The 16,104-nt window shown below is 38.7% G+C and overlaps 1 protein-coding gene across 1 annotated transcript in view; it reads left to right on the forward strand.

The window, feature by feature from the left end:
* The first annotated feature begins 748 nt into the window (after nucleotides 1-748).
* The window catches only part of FAAH2 (fatty acid amide hydrolase 2), an 80,567-nt gene continuing 65,211 nt past the window's right edge, over nucleotides 749-16,104 (forward strand). The window contains exons 1-2 of the mRNA XM_033118101.1: nucleotides 749-1,084; nucleotides 12,646-12,728. Of these exons, the coding sequence (XP_032973992.1) occupies nucleotides 893-1,084; nucleotides 12,646-12,728 (275 nt within the window). The 5' untranslated portion in view covers nucleotides 749-892. The remainder of the gene's footprint in view (nucleotides 1,085-12,645; nucleotides 12,729-16,104) is intronic.

Below are 16,104 nucleotides of genomic sequence, written 5' to 3' on the forward strand. Positions count from 1 at the left end.
TGAGAGGGAAAGATAGTAACTGGAGTTGCTAACTATTCATGAAGATGAGAGAAAAGGAAGGATCTGGGATGATCTCCAGATTTTTGGTATGGCTGATTGGATGAATAAAAAATGCCATTTATGAACCTGCAGGGGCAGCAGGTTTGGCAAAATGATGAATTTTGGACATGTTAAATTTGAAAGATGTGTAAAATATTCACGTGGAGATGTAAAACAGGCATTGCTTTCAAGTATCAGGAGTTTAGGAGAGAAATGTGGGCTAGACATTTTTTTTTAATTCATCAGTACTATCTGTGATCTTATAAGGATTAAATAATATGGATATAGATAATATATATGTGTTTGTTATGTAGTTGTTGAACATACTGAAGTGTTACATGCAAAGGTATACTTACAACACTTTTTTCGAAAGTACAACTGAAATAAGTTATAACTACCACTTATAACCTACTATTTGCCATAAATCGTGCTAAGTGTTTAATTATCTAGTGTTTACCATAACTCTTTGATGTAAGAGTAATTATTCCCATTTTTCATTTGAACAAACTGAATACTAGAAACAGTGTAAATTGGCCAAGGCCAGCTAGTGGCAGAACTGGGAACTCGAAAGCCACTGCTCTGTCTTATATCTCACTTTCTGGGTTGGGTTACACCAGCACTAACAATGGGTTGCATTGTACACAGGCAGTTGCTGGGAAGACTTTACTCCGCCCCTATCTCTGGCCCAGAGCCCAGCAGGTGATGACAAACAAGCTCCTGTGGAATTGTGGGTAGATACTGGACTTATAAAAGGAAGGATTCCTGAACACCTCCTTGCTTAGTCTTTTCTCCTCATTTTGCCTAGGGTGCACGGAACCTTCACGCACTAGGACCGTGCGGAATCCAGGCCGCTATGGCGCCTCTGCTCACCGCCAGAATCCAGTTGCTGCTCCTGCAGGCAATGGGCTTTCTTATTGGCCTAGTAGGCCAAGCAGCTCGAGCCTTTGGTGGCCCCAAGTTTGATTCAATGACCACACGGCCTGTGACTGAACCATTACTCCTGCTTTCGGGGGTGCAGCTGGCCAAGCTGATCCGACAGAGGAAGGTGAGTGTAACGCGCGGGCTGATTCAAAAGAGTGTGGAGAAACAGGTCTCTTAGTGGAACTAAACTCCAGGAAGTTTAGTGGCGGTCGTTGTTGTAACGAGTTTGGGTTTGGTGGAAATCAATTTCCTATCCACTCTCTACTAGGGCGACATAGGAGAGGCATTCATCGGGGATAAAAGGAGACTTCTGGGAGTTGTAGTATGCTTATACCCAGAGCTTTTGCTGTAGGCATCACTTGGATCATTTTGGCACGCCTCACAGTCCTTCCTGTCCATTTGTCCCGTTTGTGCGTAATAATTGTGCGGGGATAAATCAGGTGCGGTTTAAAAACTAATTTTCAGTTATGGAAATTTTCTGCATCTCTTAGGTGCGCTTTACAAACTCATTCTCAGGGAAATTAATTCTTCTTGAGCTCCGTCCGGTTCCCGCTCCTGCCCCCACCCCGCCCTTCCCGCTACTTCTTGTTCAAGGGATTATTATATAAAAAAATTCGTACCTGCTCTAGATAGTACGTGCCCTAGGAACATAGTAGCTTTTAGTACATAATACATTTCAAATATTGTGCAGGCCACTTAAACATATTTTGTCTCACTGATGTAATTCTCTAGGTAATATCCCCATTTTACACATGAGAAACCCGAGGTAAAACGATTTGCGCAAATACCCAAAAATTGATGGAAATTCTTAATACAAAGATTTAAGCAGTTCAGATAATTGTTCTCTCTAGAGTGCAAGCAGGACCGTCTAGTTCTGTATAATGTGAATAGTTAGTTCCTTAGGGAGCTTGGATTATACTCTAGTATTCTTTCTTTATTCCCCTCTTTTTATCCCTGTTTTCTCATTTGTTTTTCCTCATTGCTTTATTACCATAATCTAGAATGTCTCTTTTTATACTCCTGGTAACCTTTCAATGACATTTCTTGCCGTTTTCCTGTATCCCCTCCTAGCCTTTTGTCCCCCATGCATGCTTTTTGCTAACAGTTGGGTAGTGAGATGTATAGCAGAAAGACAATAGGTTTCAATTTTGGGTATGTGTCTTCATAGCTCTATGACTCTGGGCAAGGGTTGCCAGGACAATTGCAGACAATGCACGTCAAGCACCTGGCAAGCAGTAGACTGTGTAATATAGTGATTTTGAAAGATGGACTCTGGAACCAGGCTGCCTGGGTTCAGAAATCCTGGCTCTCCTACTATTTTGCTATGTAATCTCTGAAACATTATAATCTTTCAGTGCCTCTGATATTCTGCAACAAAAATAGACTTGATAATAGAATATACCTTATAGAGATGTTGTGAGGGTTAATTAAGTTAATTAGGTTCATATATCTAAAACTCTTAAAAACACGGCCTCGCATAATAGTGCTATCTATATAAGTCACGTTTTTGGAAATGATAGCCATTATTAATATGTTTATGCTTACCCGTGAGAAGAGATTATCTACATATACTTTGTATAAAAATGTTATAAAGATAAGAAGTGGACAGGATACAAAGTATTATTTGTCCTAGTTTTCCCTCAGTCTCTCCAAGGTTCTGCCTCCCACAACCTCTGCCTTTTCTTTTATATTTCCTTCATTTCTCTAGAGCAGGGGTTCTCAACTGGGAGCAGTTTTGTCCCCCAGAGGACATTTGACAATGTCTGGGGATATTTTTGGTTGTCACAACTGGGTGAAGTGTTTTAGATTGAATGGATAGAGGCCAGGGATGCTGCTAAACATCCTACAATGCACAGGATAGCCCACTCCATAACAAAGAATTAACTGGCCCCAAAATGCCAATAGTACAAAGGCTGAGAAACACTGCCCTAGATGCTTGAATATTTGAGAAAGCTGGCTTCCTTTCAGTCTTATTGCCAGGGCCTGGAAGGAAGCCATTAAAAAACTTAATGATGATTTGACCTATTTTTTTATGTAAGACTGGGTCAGTTCCAGTTGCATTTTTGGTTAAGTCTAAGGCTCTAGATGGAATAATAGCAGCTACCACTTATAGAGTGCCTGCTGTGTACTAGGAACTTTGTATATTTTATCTCCAATTCTCATATTAAACAGCAAGAAATTACTCTAACATCAAGATGGAAGTGTAAATATAAGGATATTGACGATATCACCTATTTAAAGAGTATTAACTTCAACAGGCTGTGTATACTCACTCAGGTGTTACCCATATGCATTCGCATGTTATCTTTAGGTGCCGAAGTACATGAATGAGTAAATCCTGTGCATTGGGTGAAGGAAAGTGCTAAAGTACTGATATCTTCAGTTTACCTTGAGACCTTCATCGGAAAATTCAAGTATTTTCCTGTCTTCTTATTTACCCTGGCTTTGCAATGAGGATGGCACTTAATCTTCTTTAGCCTTTATACCATTAATGCAGGCTTGAAAAGGCCATTAACTCCCTAGTCTGTTTTCCTGTCTCTGAAGGCTAAAGTTTTATCTTTTTTTAGAGGGTAAAGTCTGTTTGTTTATTATTGAAAATTATTTTCATTTTTTTCTCAAAATGATTATTATTTCCATGCTGTTATAGTTTTCTTTATAAATTCTTTAATAATGAGAGAATAGTCCATACCCTTTAAAAACACAAAATTAATAATACTATTACCCCAACAGATACAAAATATTGTGTCAAACAATTTAGACACCGACTCACAAGATATAAAATTGATGTACATCTAGTAGGTAAACAAAGTTTACACTTAATAATTGACTTTGCATCTAATAATCACACAATGCATTCTTTTTTTAAAAAAAATGTTTCAATTACGGTTGACATTCAATATCACATTAGTTTCAGGTATACAGCATACTGGTTAGACATTTACATACCTTATGACAAAGAAATCACCGTGATAATTCTAGTACCCATCTGATACCATGCATAGATATTACAATAATATTGGATATGTTTCCTATACTGTACTTAACATCCCTGTGACTATTTTGTAACTACCAACTTGTAATTCTTAATCCTTTCACTTTTTTCACCCAGCCCCTCAACCCCTCCTCCCCTCTGGAAACCATTAGTTTGTTCCCTGTATCTATGAATGTGTTTCTGTTTTGTTTGTTTGTTTATTTAATTTTATGTTTTTAGATTCCACATATAAGTGAAATCATATGGTATTTGTCTTTGTCTATCTGACTTATTTCACTTAAGTCCATCCATGTTGTCACAAATGGTAAGATTTCATTTTTTTGTGGCTGAGTAATATTTTGTTGTATATGTGTAACACCTCTTCTTTATCCAATTGTCTATTGACAGGCACTTAGGTTGCTTCCATATCTTGACTATTTTGTAAAAAGTGCTGCAGTGAAAATAAGGGAGTATATATCTTTTCGAATTTGAGTTTTGGATTTCTTCAGATAAATACCCAGAAATGGAATTTCTGGGTCATAAGGCAGTTCCATTTTTAATTGTTTAAAGAACCTCCACACTGTTTTCCATAGTGGCTGCACCAATTTGCAGTCCCGTTGACAGTGCACGAGGGTTCCCTTTTCTCCACATCCTGGCCAACACTTGTTTGTTGATTAATTGATGACACCGATGCTGACATGTGTGAGGTGATAGCTCATTGTGGTTTTAATTTGCATTTCTCTGGTGATTAGTGACATTGAGCATCTTTTCATGTGTCTATTGGCCATCTGTATGTCCCCTTTGGGGAAATGTCTATTCAGGCTTTGTTTGCTGTTCTTTTTTCTAGTTCCTTTAGGTGTAAGGTTAGATTGTTTATTTGAGATTTTTCTTGTTTTTGAAGTAAGCCTGTATTGCTATGAATTTTCTTCTTAGGATTGCTTTTGCTGTGTCCCATAGATTTGGGGTCATTGTGTTTCCATTTTCATTTGTCTCGAGGTATCTTTAGATTTCTTCCTTGATCTCATTGTTGACCCATCCGTTATTTAGTAGCATGTTATTTAGCCCCCATGTTTTTGTGTGTTTTTCAGTTTTGTTCTGTTTTGTTTTTTCTTGTAATTGATTTCTAGTTTCATACCATTGCAATAGGGGAAGATGTCTGATATGATTTCAGTCTTCTTAAATTTGTTGAGACTTGTGTTGTGTCCTGGGAAATGTTCCATGTGCACTTGAAAGGAATGTATATTCTGCTGCTTTGGAGTGAAACGCTCTAAAAATATCAATTAAATCCTCTGGTCTAATGTGTCCTTTAAGTCTGCTGTTGTTTCCTTGTTGATTTTCTGTCTGGAAGAACTATCCCTTGAATGTCAGTGGGGTGTAAAGTCGCCTACTATGATTGTATTACTGTTGATCTGTCCTTTTATGTCCATCAATATTTGCTGTCTATAGTTGGCTGCTCCTATGTTGGGTGCATAAATATTTACAAGGGTTATATTGTCTTGTTGGATTGATCCCCTTATTAGTATGAAATGTCATTCTTTGTCTCTTATTATAGCCTTTATTTTAAACTCTATTTTCTCTGGTATAAGTAGTGCTACCCCAGCTTTTTGTTTGTTTCCATTTTCATGAAATATTTTTCCCATTCCTTTACTTTCAGTCTGTGTGTGTCTTTCGATCTGAAGTGAGTGTCTTATAGGAAGCATATGTAAGGGTCTTGTTTTCGTATCCATTCAGCCACCCTATCATTTGATTGGAGCATTCAATCCATTTATATTTGAAGTAATTGTTGGTAGATATGTAGTTATTGCTGTTTTATTATTGATATTTATGTTTCTTCTTCATCTTCTTCTTCTTTTTTCTTCAAGAATTCCATTTAACATTTCTTTTAATACTGATTTTGCAGTGATGGATTATTTTTGCTTTTCTTGTCTGGAAGCCTTTTGTCTCTCCTTCAATTTTAAGTGATAGCTGTGTTGGGTAGAGTAGTCTTTCTTGTATGTCCTTCCTTTTCATCACTTTGAATATTTCTTGCCAATGCCTTCTGGTCTGCAATGTTTCTGTTCATTATGGGGGCTCCCTTGTAGGTAACTAACTGCCTTTCTCTTGCTGCTTTTAAGATTCTCTCTTTGTCTTTACCTGTTGCCATTTTATTATGATATGTCTTGGTGTGATCCTCTTTAGGTTCATCTTGTTTGGGACTCTCTGCGCTTTTTGGATTCGTATGTCTGTTTCCTTCACCTGGTTAGGGAAGTTTTCGGTTATTATTTCTTCAAATAGGTTTGCAATCCCTTGCTCTCTCTCTCTTCTCCTTCTGGTACCCCTGTGATGTGATTGTTGGTATGCTTGATGTTGTCCCAGAGGCTTCTTAACTATCCTAATTTTTATTTTATACTGTTTCCTTTTTGCTGTTCTGATTGGGTGTTTTCTGCTTCCTTGTCTTCCAAATGGCTGATTCAGTCCTCTGCTTTATCTAATCTGCTGTTGATTCTTTGTAATGCATTCTTCATTTAAGTCTGTGTATTCTTTTTTATGACTGGTTCTTTTTTATGGTTTCTATGTGCCTTTTTATTCATACTATCTCTGTTCAAGTTCTCACTGAATTCATGTATTATTCCCCTAAGTTTATTGAGCATCCTTATAACCAGTGTTTTGAACCCTGTATCTATTAGATTGCTTGCCTCCATTTGATTTAATTTTGTTTCTGCAGTTTTCTCCTGTTCTTTCATTTGAGACATTTTTTTTTTTTTTAGTCTCCTCATTTTGGCTGCTTGTCTGTATTTGTTTCTGTGCATTAGGTAGGTACACTATGTCTCCCAGTCCTGGAAAGTTGGCCTTATGTTGTAGGTGTTCTGTGGTGCCCAGTGGTACAGTCTCTATGATCACCTAAGCCAGGTGTCCCTCAAGTGTCCCGTGTGTGCATTGTGTGGGCCCTCCTGTTGTAACTTAGCCTTGATTGCTGTTGGCACATTGTCGCGTCCAGCGCAACAAGGGCAGTGAGGGTGCGAGAAGGGGCAGTTTGGGTTAAGTTTTTAAGAAAGAAACAAACAGAGACTTAATGCAGTTAATTCTCTCGGAAGGCCAGGGGTCTCTCAGTCTCAGAGGACTGGAGCCCAGAATAAGGCCGACTGAAGGTTTTTATTGATAGTTATACAAATACAAGAAAGTAACATTGTTTCTTACAAGGTCTGTGAGACTCATACATCATAGTAGAAAAATGTTTATTCCAATCACCCTTTGTCTATAAACAGCCGAAGCACAAGGTCCCATGATGTCTAACCTAAGGTATGTACTTTTTCAGGGTCAAGTGTCTCATATTGTAACAGCTCTGTTGAGATAAGTGGAGAGAACTAATCTTTATTGTGTTTATGACTTCTCTCATAAACAGGTGCAAGGGAAAAGCCAGAGCCGGCAACAGACTTTCCCTTCCATATTTCTCTAAGGCAGCTCACTAGGGATCCCCACTCTGTTCTGCCTGGCTTAGGTTGTATCTCCCGTGAGATATCTTACCCGTCTTTGGCTGCAAACCGTCTTTTGGGGACCAGACAGAGAGACATAAGGTGTTAACACAAGAATGGAACAGAGTCCCAGAAAGGCACAGTCTTACAGACTCTTCTTTCCTTAAGGAAAGACACAGGGGGACAGTTGGCTAGGCTGCTGTGTGACTACAGCACATTAGTGGGTGTCGTTCACCCTCAGACTGACTGGCTTGAGGATTGGCCTCAACCACAGCATACAAGTGCTGTATGCTTGTATTGGGACTGGGGAAGCTCAGCAAAAGGCACAGGGCTCCCTGAGGCCAGCCACTGCCTGACGGCTGGCTGTGAATCACAGCCGCTGAAAGAGTTTGGAAGTTAGGTGGGACAGGGTCTCAGGGAGTCACCAGAGTGGGGCAAGTGTGGTTCAGCAGGTCAATGCAGATTTAAATTTGGTGCCTGCCTACAGGCTATATGGGAGAACTCAACACAGAAAAGATGGTGCCTGCCTGCTGGCTGTCTGGGAGGAGGGCTCAACATAGGGACAATGGCAGCTGTCCCTCCAGCCCACACTCTTAAGCCACATAATTCAGTTTCTCCCTGAATGTCTCTGGTGCCTTTTGCTGGAGCTTAGGGTGAGTGCCTGTGAACAAGTGAGTCTTGTGTCGGCCCTTTAAGAGGATGTCTGGGTTTCCAGCTGCCTTCTGTTTCACTGGGATGGAAGGAATCTCCACTGATTTTCACAGCATTATGTTCTGTGGGCTCCTCTTCCTGGCACCAGTGCTCTGTGCTGAAGATGCTCGCTCCTCAATGGGGACCTTCACAGCTGAGATATCCCTTCCAATTCTTAACCACCACACCTGGGTGTGGGGCCAGCCTGTTTCATGTCTCAGCCCCTCCTACCGCTCTCTGTGGCCTCTTCTTTACATCTTTATTTATATGATTTGTATTCAGCTAATATTCAGACTGTTCTGCAGGTTGATTGTTCCATAATTTTGTTGTGATCATGAGAGGAGGCAAGTACAGCATTCATCTACTCGGCCATCTTGACCAGAACTACCCAAAGGTTTGCCTTTTATTTTTCTCTTAAGAATAAGGGCTGGATTTCTGGTTAAGATGGTGGAGTAGGTAAAGGCTGTGTTTACCTGCTCTCATGACCACATCAAAATTACAACTAAACTACAGAAGAACCATCGTTGAGAATCACATGAAGTCAAGCTGAACCAAAGCTGTACAACTAAGGACAGGCAGAAGAAGCCACCTCGAGACTGGTATGAGGGGCAGAGATGCATAACATGCTGGGCCCACACCCATGGGTTACCATTAAAAACTGGAAGGACTATTTTGGCGATGGAGGTCTCCCCTGGAGGAGTGAGGTTTCCCAGCACCACACCAAACTCCCCAGCCCAGGGTTTCAGTCCCAGGGAGAGAAGTCTGCATAACTTCTGCCTGTGAAAACCAGAGGATATTGTGGCTGAGTGAGACGAGAGTGGCTGCAGTCCTAGGTGCTCCTTTTAAAGGGCCCATGCATGGACTTACTCACTGAGGGACTCTCTCTCTCTGAGCTCCATTTGTTACTAAATACATGATCACTGTCTGTTCATGATTCATGAACAAAGAGAATATTCCTTCCTGATGGAGAAGTTCTCTCTCTGTATGTCCTTGAATATATTGGCTGCATTATTACATTTCTGGATATAGCCTTATTTTTGACTACTTAATTTGTCAATTTTTGAAAGTGCTGTATTATCTGTTACTATACTTGTATATACTATACTCTTTATATTCTTAGGAATTTATACTCTATATATTTGTCTGCTTTTTAATGCCAACAGTATATGACTGTTATATCAGTTTCATGGATTGTACCATTGCATGTTTTAGTCTTGAAATTTGCTTTATCTGATATTAATGGAATCATTTGTGCCTTCTTATTGTTTATATTTACCTAATATATCTTTGTTCATACCTTTTTTTTTTCAGCTGACTGTACTTTTTTATTTTACTTTTCATTTTGGCACATAGCACTTTCTTTCTGTTTTTTTTCCCAGCTTCAAAATTCTTCCTTTTAAAATATTTTTGTTAAAATATATCTAACATACAATATTATATTAGTTTCAGGTATACATAATAGTTATTCAACAGTACCCACCTAGCACTATACATAGTTATTACCATATTATTGATTTTATTTCTTATGCTAAAGAAGTGATCACCATCATAAGTCCAGCAACCATCTGGTACCATACCATGCTATCACAATATTATTGACTATATTTCCTATACTGTATATTACATCCACAAAGACATTTGTTTTATAGCTGGAAATTTGATTCTCTTATTTCCCTATATCTTTCCCCCCTTTTTTAATTTTTCAATTACAGTTGACATTCAATATTGTTTTATATTAATTTCAGGTATACAGAACAGTGGTTAGATATTTATATAATTTCCAAAGTGATCCCTCTGACTAGTACCCACCTGGCACTATACATAGTTATTACCATATTAATTATATTCCCTATGCTTTATTTTACATCCCCATGACTATTTTATAGCTACCAATTTGTATTTCTTAATCCCTTCACCTTTTCGTCCTGCCCCAAAACCCACCTTCCATCTATGACACTGATAGATCTAGTACCTATCTTGCACCATACCTAGTTATTACAATATTATTGACTATATTCCTTATGCCCTACATCCCCCTGACTGCTTTGTAACAACCAATTTGTATTTCTTAATCCCTTCCCCTTTCACCCATCCTTAAACCCCCTCCCATCTTAAAGAAGTCCCTCTAAGATTTCTTGTAGTACTGATTTGGTGGTGATGAAGTCCTTCAGCTTTTTCTTATCTGGGAAGCTTTTTATCTGTCCTTTGATTCTAAATGATAGCCTTGCTGTCTAGAGTAATCTTGGTTGTAGGTCCTTACTTTTCATCTCTTTGAATTACTCCTGCCAAACCCTTCCAGGGTGCAAAGTTTCTGTTGAGAAATCAGCTGACAGTCTTAAGGGTGCCCCCCTGTAGGTAACTGCTTTTCTCCTGCTGCTTTTAAGATTCTCTCTTTGTCTTTAACTTTTGGAATTGTAATTTTGATGTGTCTTGGTGTGGGCCTCTTTGGGTACATCTTGTTTGGGACTCTCTGTGCTTCCTGGGCTTGTATGTCCATTTCCTTTGACAGGTTAGGGAACTTTTCATTATTTTATTAAATTGGTTTTCAATTATTTGCTCTATCTTCTCCTACTGGTACCCCAATGATGGGAATGTTGGTATACTTGGTGTTATCTCAGAGGCCTCTTAAGCTATCTTCATTTTTTGGACTCTTTTTTTTTTTTTTCTGTTCTGATTGGGTGCTCTCTGCTACCTTATCTTCTAAATCACTGATTCAGTCCTTTGGTTCATCTAATCTACTATTGATTCCCTCTAATGTATTCTTCATTTACGTTATTGTATTCTTTATTTTTGGCTGGTTCTTTTTTATGTTTTCTATCTCTTTTTTTTTGTTTGTTTCCTATATCTTTGTTGAAGTTCTCCCTGAGATCGTTGAGCATCCTTATAACCAGTGTTTGGAACCAGGTAGATCGCTTATCTCTATTTTGTTTAGTTTTTTTTTTTCTGGAACTTTGTTCTGTTCTTTCATTTGGGACATGTTTCTTTGTCTCCTAATTTTGGCTGCCTCCCTGTGTTCATTTCTTTGTATTAGGTAGGGCTACTGTGCCTCCCAGGCTTAGTAGAGTGAGTGACCTTATGTAGGAGGTGCCCTGTGGGACCCAGTGGTGCAATCTTCCTGATTACCTCAGCCACACACTCCAAGTGTGTTCCCTGTGTGGGTTGTGTGTGACCTCTTGTAGTTGAGCCTTGGTTGCTGTTTGCTCATCAGTGGGAGGGATTGACCCTCAGCCTCCTTGGTTGTGAGGACTGGCTGTGACTACAGTGAAGGAGTTATGGTTCAGGGGCTGACCTTGCAGAGTAGGATCTGCCTCCGTAGGGCTCTGGGGCCTGCTCAATTCACCTCTTAGTTGTGTCAACCTTGAAGGTGGCTGGGTGATGCTCCAGCTCATTTTGAAGCTGGCCACTGGGACTGCCCACCTCAGGGCCACCTGGGAGGGGACCCGCTGCAGGTCACGTTCAGCTGCAGCCCGTGCCCTACCTAGGCCCACCTGGCAGAAGCCACAAAGCAATCTGCAGATATCCCTACCTGTGCCATGCTTGGAAGTGCCTCAAGAGGCCAAGCCATGAACCAAGGTTGCTGCCGCTAGTCCTGGGCTTAGGACTGCTCAGCCAGAGGTATAGGACATGCTTAAGCCAGATGCTGCTTGTCTAGGTTCCGCTAACCTTTGAGAGACCCTAGGAAAGTGCAACTTGGGCCAGGGCAGGCAGTTTGTATGAAAAACCGCACAAATTTTAGTATAATTATCCCCATGCAATATTTGGGATATATACTAAAAATTATTTGCTATTCATCTGAAATTAAAATTAAACTTGGTGTCTTTTATCTGGAAACTATGCCTTAATGTCCTTTTACATCTCCACTCAATTCCTGGATTTTGTGAAGATGGTGTATAATGTTGTTTTAGGGTATCACTATAAAATGATATCTATCGTTATAATGGTTATTTACTAGAATAATATTTACTAGTTGAATATGTATACATATATGTGTATATATATGTGTGTGTGTGTGTGTGTGTGTGTGTGTGTGTGTATATATATATATATATATATTTACAGTAGTACCTCGGTTTTCGAACATCTCCGTTGACGCACATTTCCGTTTACTAACGCCGTAAACCAGGAAGTAAATGCTTTGTTTTTCGAACATTCCTCAGAAGTCAAACATGTCTCATGGCTTCCACTGAGTGCAAGATCCTAAGGCCTACCTGTTGGCTGTTTTCGAATGTTTCAGAACTCGAACGGTATTCCGGAACGGATTATGTTCGAAAACCGAGGTACTACTGTATATATAATATCCGTAGACTCCAATTTCTATTTACATAGAGTAGCGTTTATGCCTTTCATTCTTACCCATTTTTCAGAGTGATTTAATACTGATATATTTCTGACCTCTTAGCTTCAAAGTAGCCATCTTTTACACCCTCACAGTGGACTGCACTGGATAATTCATTGAAGTTGTCCTAAATAAAAAGTGATTAATGCACAAAGGAGTTTTTTGTTAAACACTTGTGAAATGGATAAATTGTTCTTTAAGTAAATACTTGTTAAATAAATTACTGTATTTTGCAGGTGAAATGCATAGATGTTATTCAGGCTTATATCAACAGAATCATGGATGTGAACCCACTGATCAATGGAATTGTCAAGTACAGGTGAGCATTTTTACTCTGTCATGGTTTTTGTTGTATTTCTGTGGCCTATTTTTCCTAGATGCCTCTTCCCATGTCCTTCCTTTGGTTTCCCTCTGGGACCTGCCCTGATTTATAATTCAGCACTTCCTGCCCTTTGACCCTTTATGCTTCTTTGTACGCCTTCTGTAACCCCCCTCCCTCGCCACTGACTTTAAGGTATTCAATGGCAAGAAATATATTTTGTTGGATTTTACATATTCAACATCCAGAACAAGACCTGAAACTTGGTACGTATCATTGAATGCTTATTGAATTAATGAGTCTTTAGTAGGGACTCTAACAGGAGAATCCTCCCTTATTATTACATTATCCAATGTGGATTTAGTATAGTAGATGGTATTTTAACACACAATGTGACATATATTAGTTTGGAGCAAAAGTAATTGCAGTTTTTGCAATTTTTAACCTTTTAAACCGCAATTACATTTGGACCAACCTAATAGATGATGTATTACAGGATTATACACCTGAAATCTATGTAACTGCTAACAGTTGTCACCCCAATAAATTTTAATTTAAAAAAATAGATATTATACATGTGATTTCTATATCTCAGTTGCCAAGTAAACCCTTCCAGGGAGCTTTGAAGTATTAGAGGGACAAAACTTGGATTTGTTTTTCTGTGGCATCCTACATATTCTTATTATATACTATGACATAGGATGGCATTTTCCAGATCTCAGTCATTCATATAGCACCCTTAAAAATCTTGTCTTGTTTGCACAGCAATTCTGTTATTTTTAATTAATATGTTATTAAAATAGAATCACTTAAGTCAGTTATTTTTAAATGAAAGTTTATGTTACTACAAAAATTTGAAAACTATTATCACTTGACATAGATGGTTACTATATATATATATAAATAAAATGAAAAATAACCAGTATTATGAAGTGATAAACATTTAAAAATCTTTTTATGAAATAAAAACACTGCATCAAGTGGATTTGTGCTTTATAGTTACTTTATACATATTTTCTTATTTATACACTTCAACAGCTTTTCCAAAAAATATTATATTTCTTGTTTTATATATGTGAAAAATGTGACCCAGAGAAGTCACTTTCCTAGGATCACACAGCAAATATGTGACAGAGCCATGATCCAAATATATAGACATCTGATGCCAAAGCTCACAGAAACAGAAATACAGAGAGTCTTTATGTTCCAGTTCTCCCCTGCCCATTTCTTTTTCTGTGGACCAGCTCTACCCTGGTCCCATTTGCCAACACTTTCAGCAGCTCCTCATCCCAGAGATATTTCCCCAGATTCTGCACTGGGTTTTTATTTGAAATGTAATTTGGGGTTCATTTGTTGACAGAGTATATCTTTAAACATTTGAGAGAGAGAGAGAGAGAGAAAGAGAGAGAGAGAAATCCTGCTATTTATATTTTTCTATTGTAGTTTAAGGAGTGTGAGTCCTAAGGAAGGAAGTCTTTTATTGCAGAATGTGTTTCTGTGTGTGAGGACTCTAATAAAGTTCTGAGAGGGAATTAAATTGCCATCCTCATTGAAAGTGATGGTGTGGGCCTACAAATATGACACTGGAGAGTCTGCTGGTGGGTGGGTGAGGGGAGTGAGGCAAAGCAGTTGTTGTCAAGGGATTGAATATTTGGAGAGAGAAGATGTGGATGTGTCTAGAAGAGATGTTCAAAAATAGTTTTATGAAGTTTATGAAATGTGTAACATCAGTGTTTTCTCCTGCCTCTCTCTTTTTTTTTAAATTTATTTTTACTAGTTTCAGGTGTACAAAGCAACACACTAAACATTTAAACTCCTCATAAAGAGATAACCCACCCCCCAAGATACTACCCCTCTGACATCGTAAATAGCTGTTATAATTCTTTTGACTCTATTCCCTATGCTGTACTCAACATCCTGTGACTATATATACATATATATTTAGTTGTAGTTGACATTCAATATTATTTTACTTCAGCTTCAGGTGTATAGCGCATTGAATACAATCTATGGCGTGATCCCCCTGATAAGTCCAGTGCTCATTTGGCACCTTACATGATCTTTACAGCATTGTTGATTATATTCCCCATATTGTATTAACTACCAATTTATATTTCTTAATCCCTTCACCTTTTTCACCTTGCCCCCAACCCAAATCCCATCTATCACCCTGATAGATCTTGTACCTATCTGGCACCAGCCCTAGTTATTATAATATTGACTATATTCCTTATACTATACCCTACATCCCCATGACTACTGTATAACAACCAATTTGTACTTCTTTTTTTTTTTTAACAATTTGTACTTCTTAATCCCTTCCTCTTTCACCCATCCTTAACCCACCTCCCATCTTAAAGAAGTCCCTCTAAGATTCCTTGCAATACTGATTTGGCAGTGATAAACTCCTTCGGCTTTTTCTTGTCTGGGCAGCTCCTTATCTGTCCTTCAATTCTAAATGACAGACTTGCTGGGGAGAGCAATCTTGGTTGTATGCCATAGCTTTTCATCACTTGGAATATTTCCTGCCACTCCCTTCTTGCCTGCAAAGTTTCTGTTGAGAAATCAGCTGAAAGTCCTATGGGGGCTTCCTTGTATGTAACTAACTGCTTTTCTCTTGCTGCTTTTAAGATTCTCTCTTTGTCTTTAACCTTTGGCAATTTAATTATGATGTATCTTGGTGTTGGCCTCTTCGGGTTTATCTTGTTTGGGACTCTGTGCTTTCTGGGCTTATATGTCCATTTCCTTCACCAGGTTAGGGAAATTTTCTGTCATTATTTCTTCAAACAGGTTTTCAATTCCTTGCTCTCTCTCTTCTCCTTCTGGTACCTGTACAGTATGCTTGATATTGTCCCAGAGGCCCCTTAAACGCTCCTCAATTTTTGGAATCTTTTTTCTTTTTGCTGTTCTGATTGAGTGTTTTCTGCTACCTTATCTTCTACATCACTGGTTGGATCCTCTGCTTCATCTAATCTACTGTTGATTCCCTGTAATTTATTCTTCATTTCCGTTATTGTATACTTTATTTCTGACTGGTTCTGTTTTATGATTTTCATCTCCATTTTCATGCTTCCTATCTCTCTGTTGACGTTCTCCCTGATATCATTGAGCATTCTTATAATCAGTGTTTGGAACTCTGTGTCTGATAAATTGCTTACCTCTGTTTCCCTCAGTTCTTTTTCTGGAGCTTTGTTCTGTTCTTTTATTTGGGACATATTTTTTTTTTATCTCCCCATTTTGGTTGCCTCCCTGTGTTTGTTTCTATGTATTAGGTAGAGCTGCTATGTTTTCTGGTCTTAGTAGAGTGGCTTTATGTAGTAGATGTGCTGTGGGGTTCAGTGGCACAATCTTTCTGGTCACCTGAGCCACACACTCC

This window comes from Rhinolophus ferrumequinum, chromosome X (assembly GCF_004115265.2).
Source record: "Rhinolophus ferrumequinum isolate MPI-CBG mRhiFer1 chromosome X, mRhiFer1_v1.p, whole genome shotgun sequence".
Taxonomy (NCBI): domain Eukaryota; kingdom Metazoa; phylum Chordata; class Mammalia; order Chiroptera; family Rhinolophidae; genus Rhinolophus; species Rhinolophus ferrumequinum.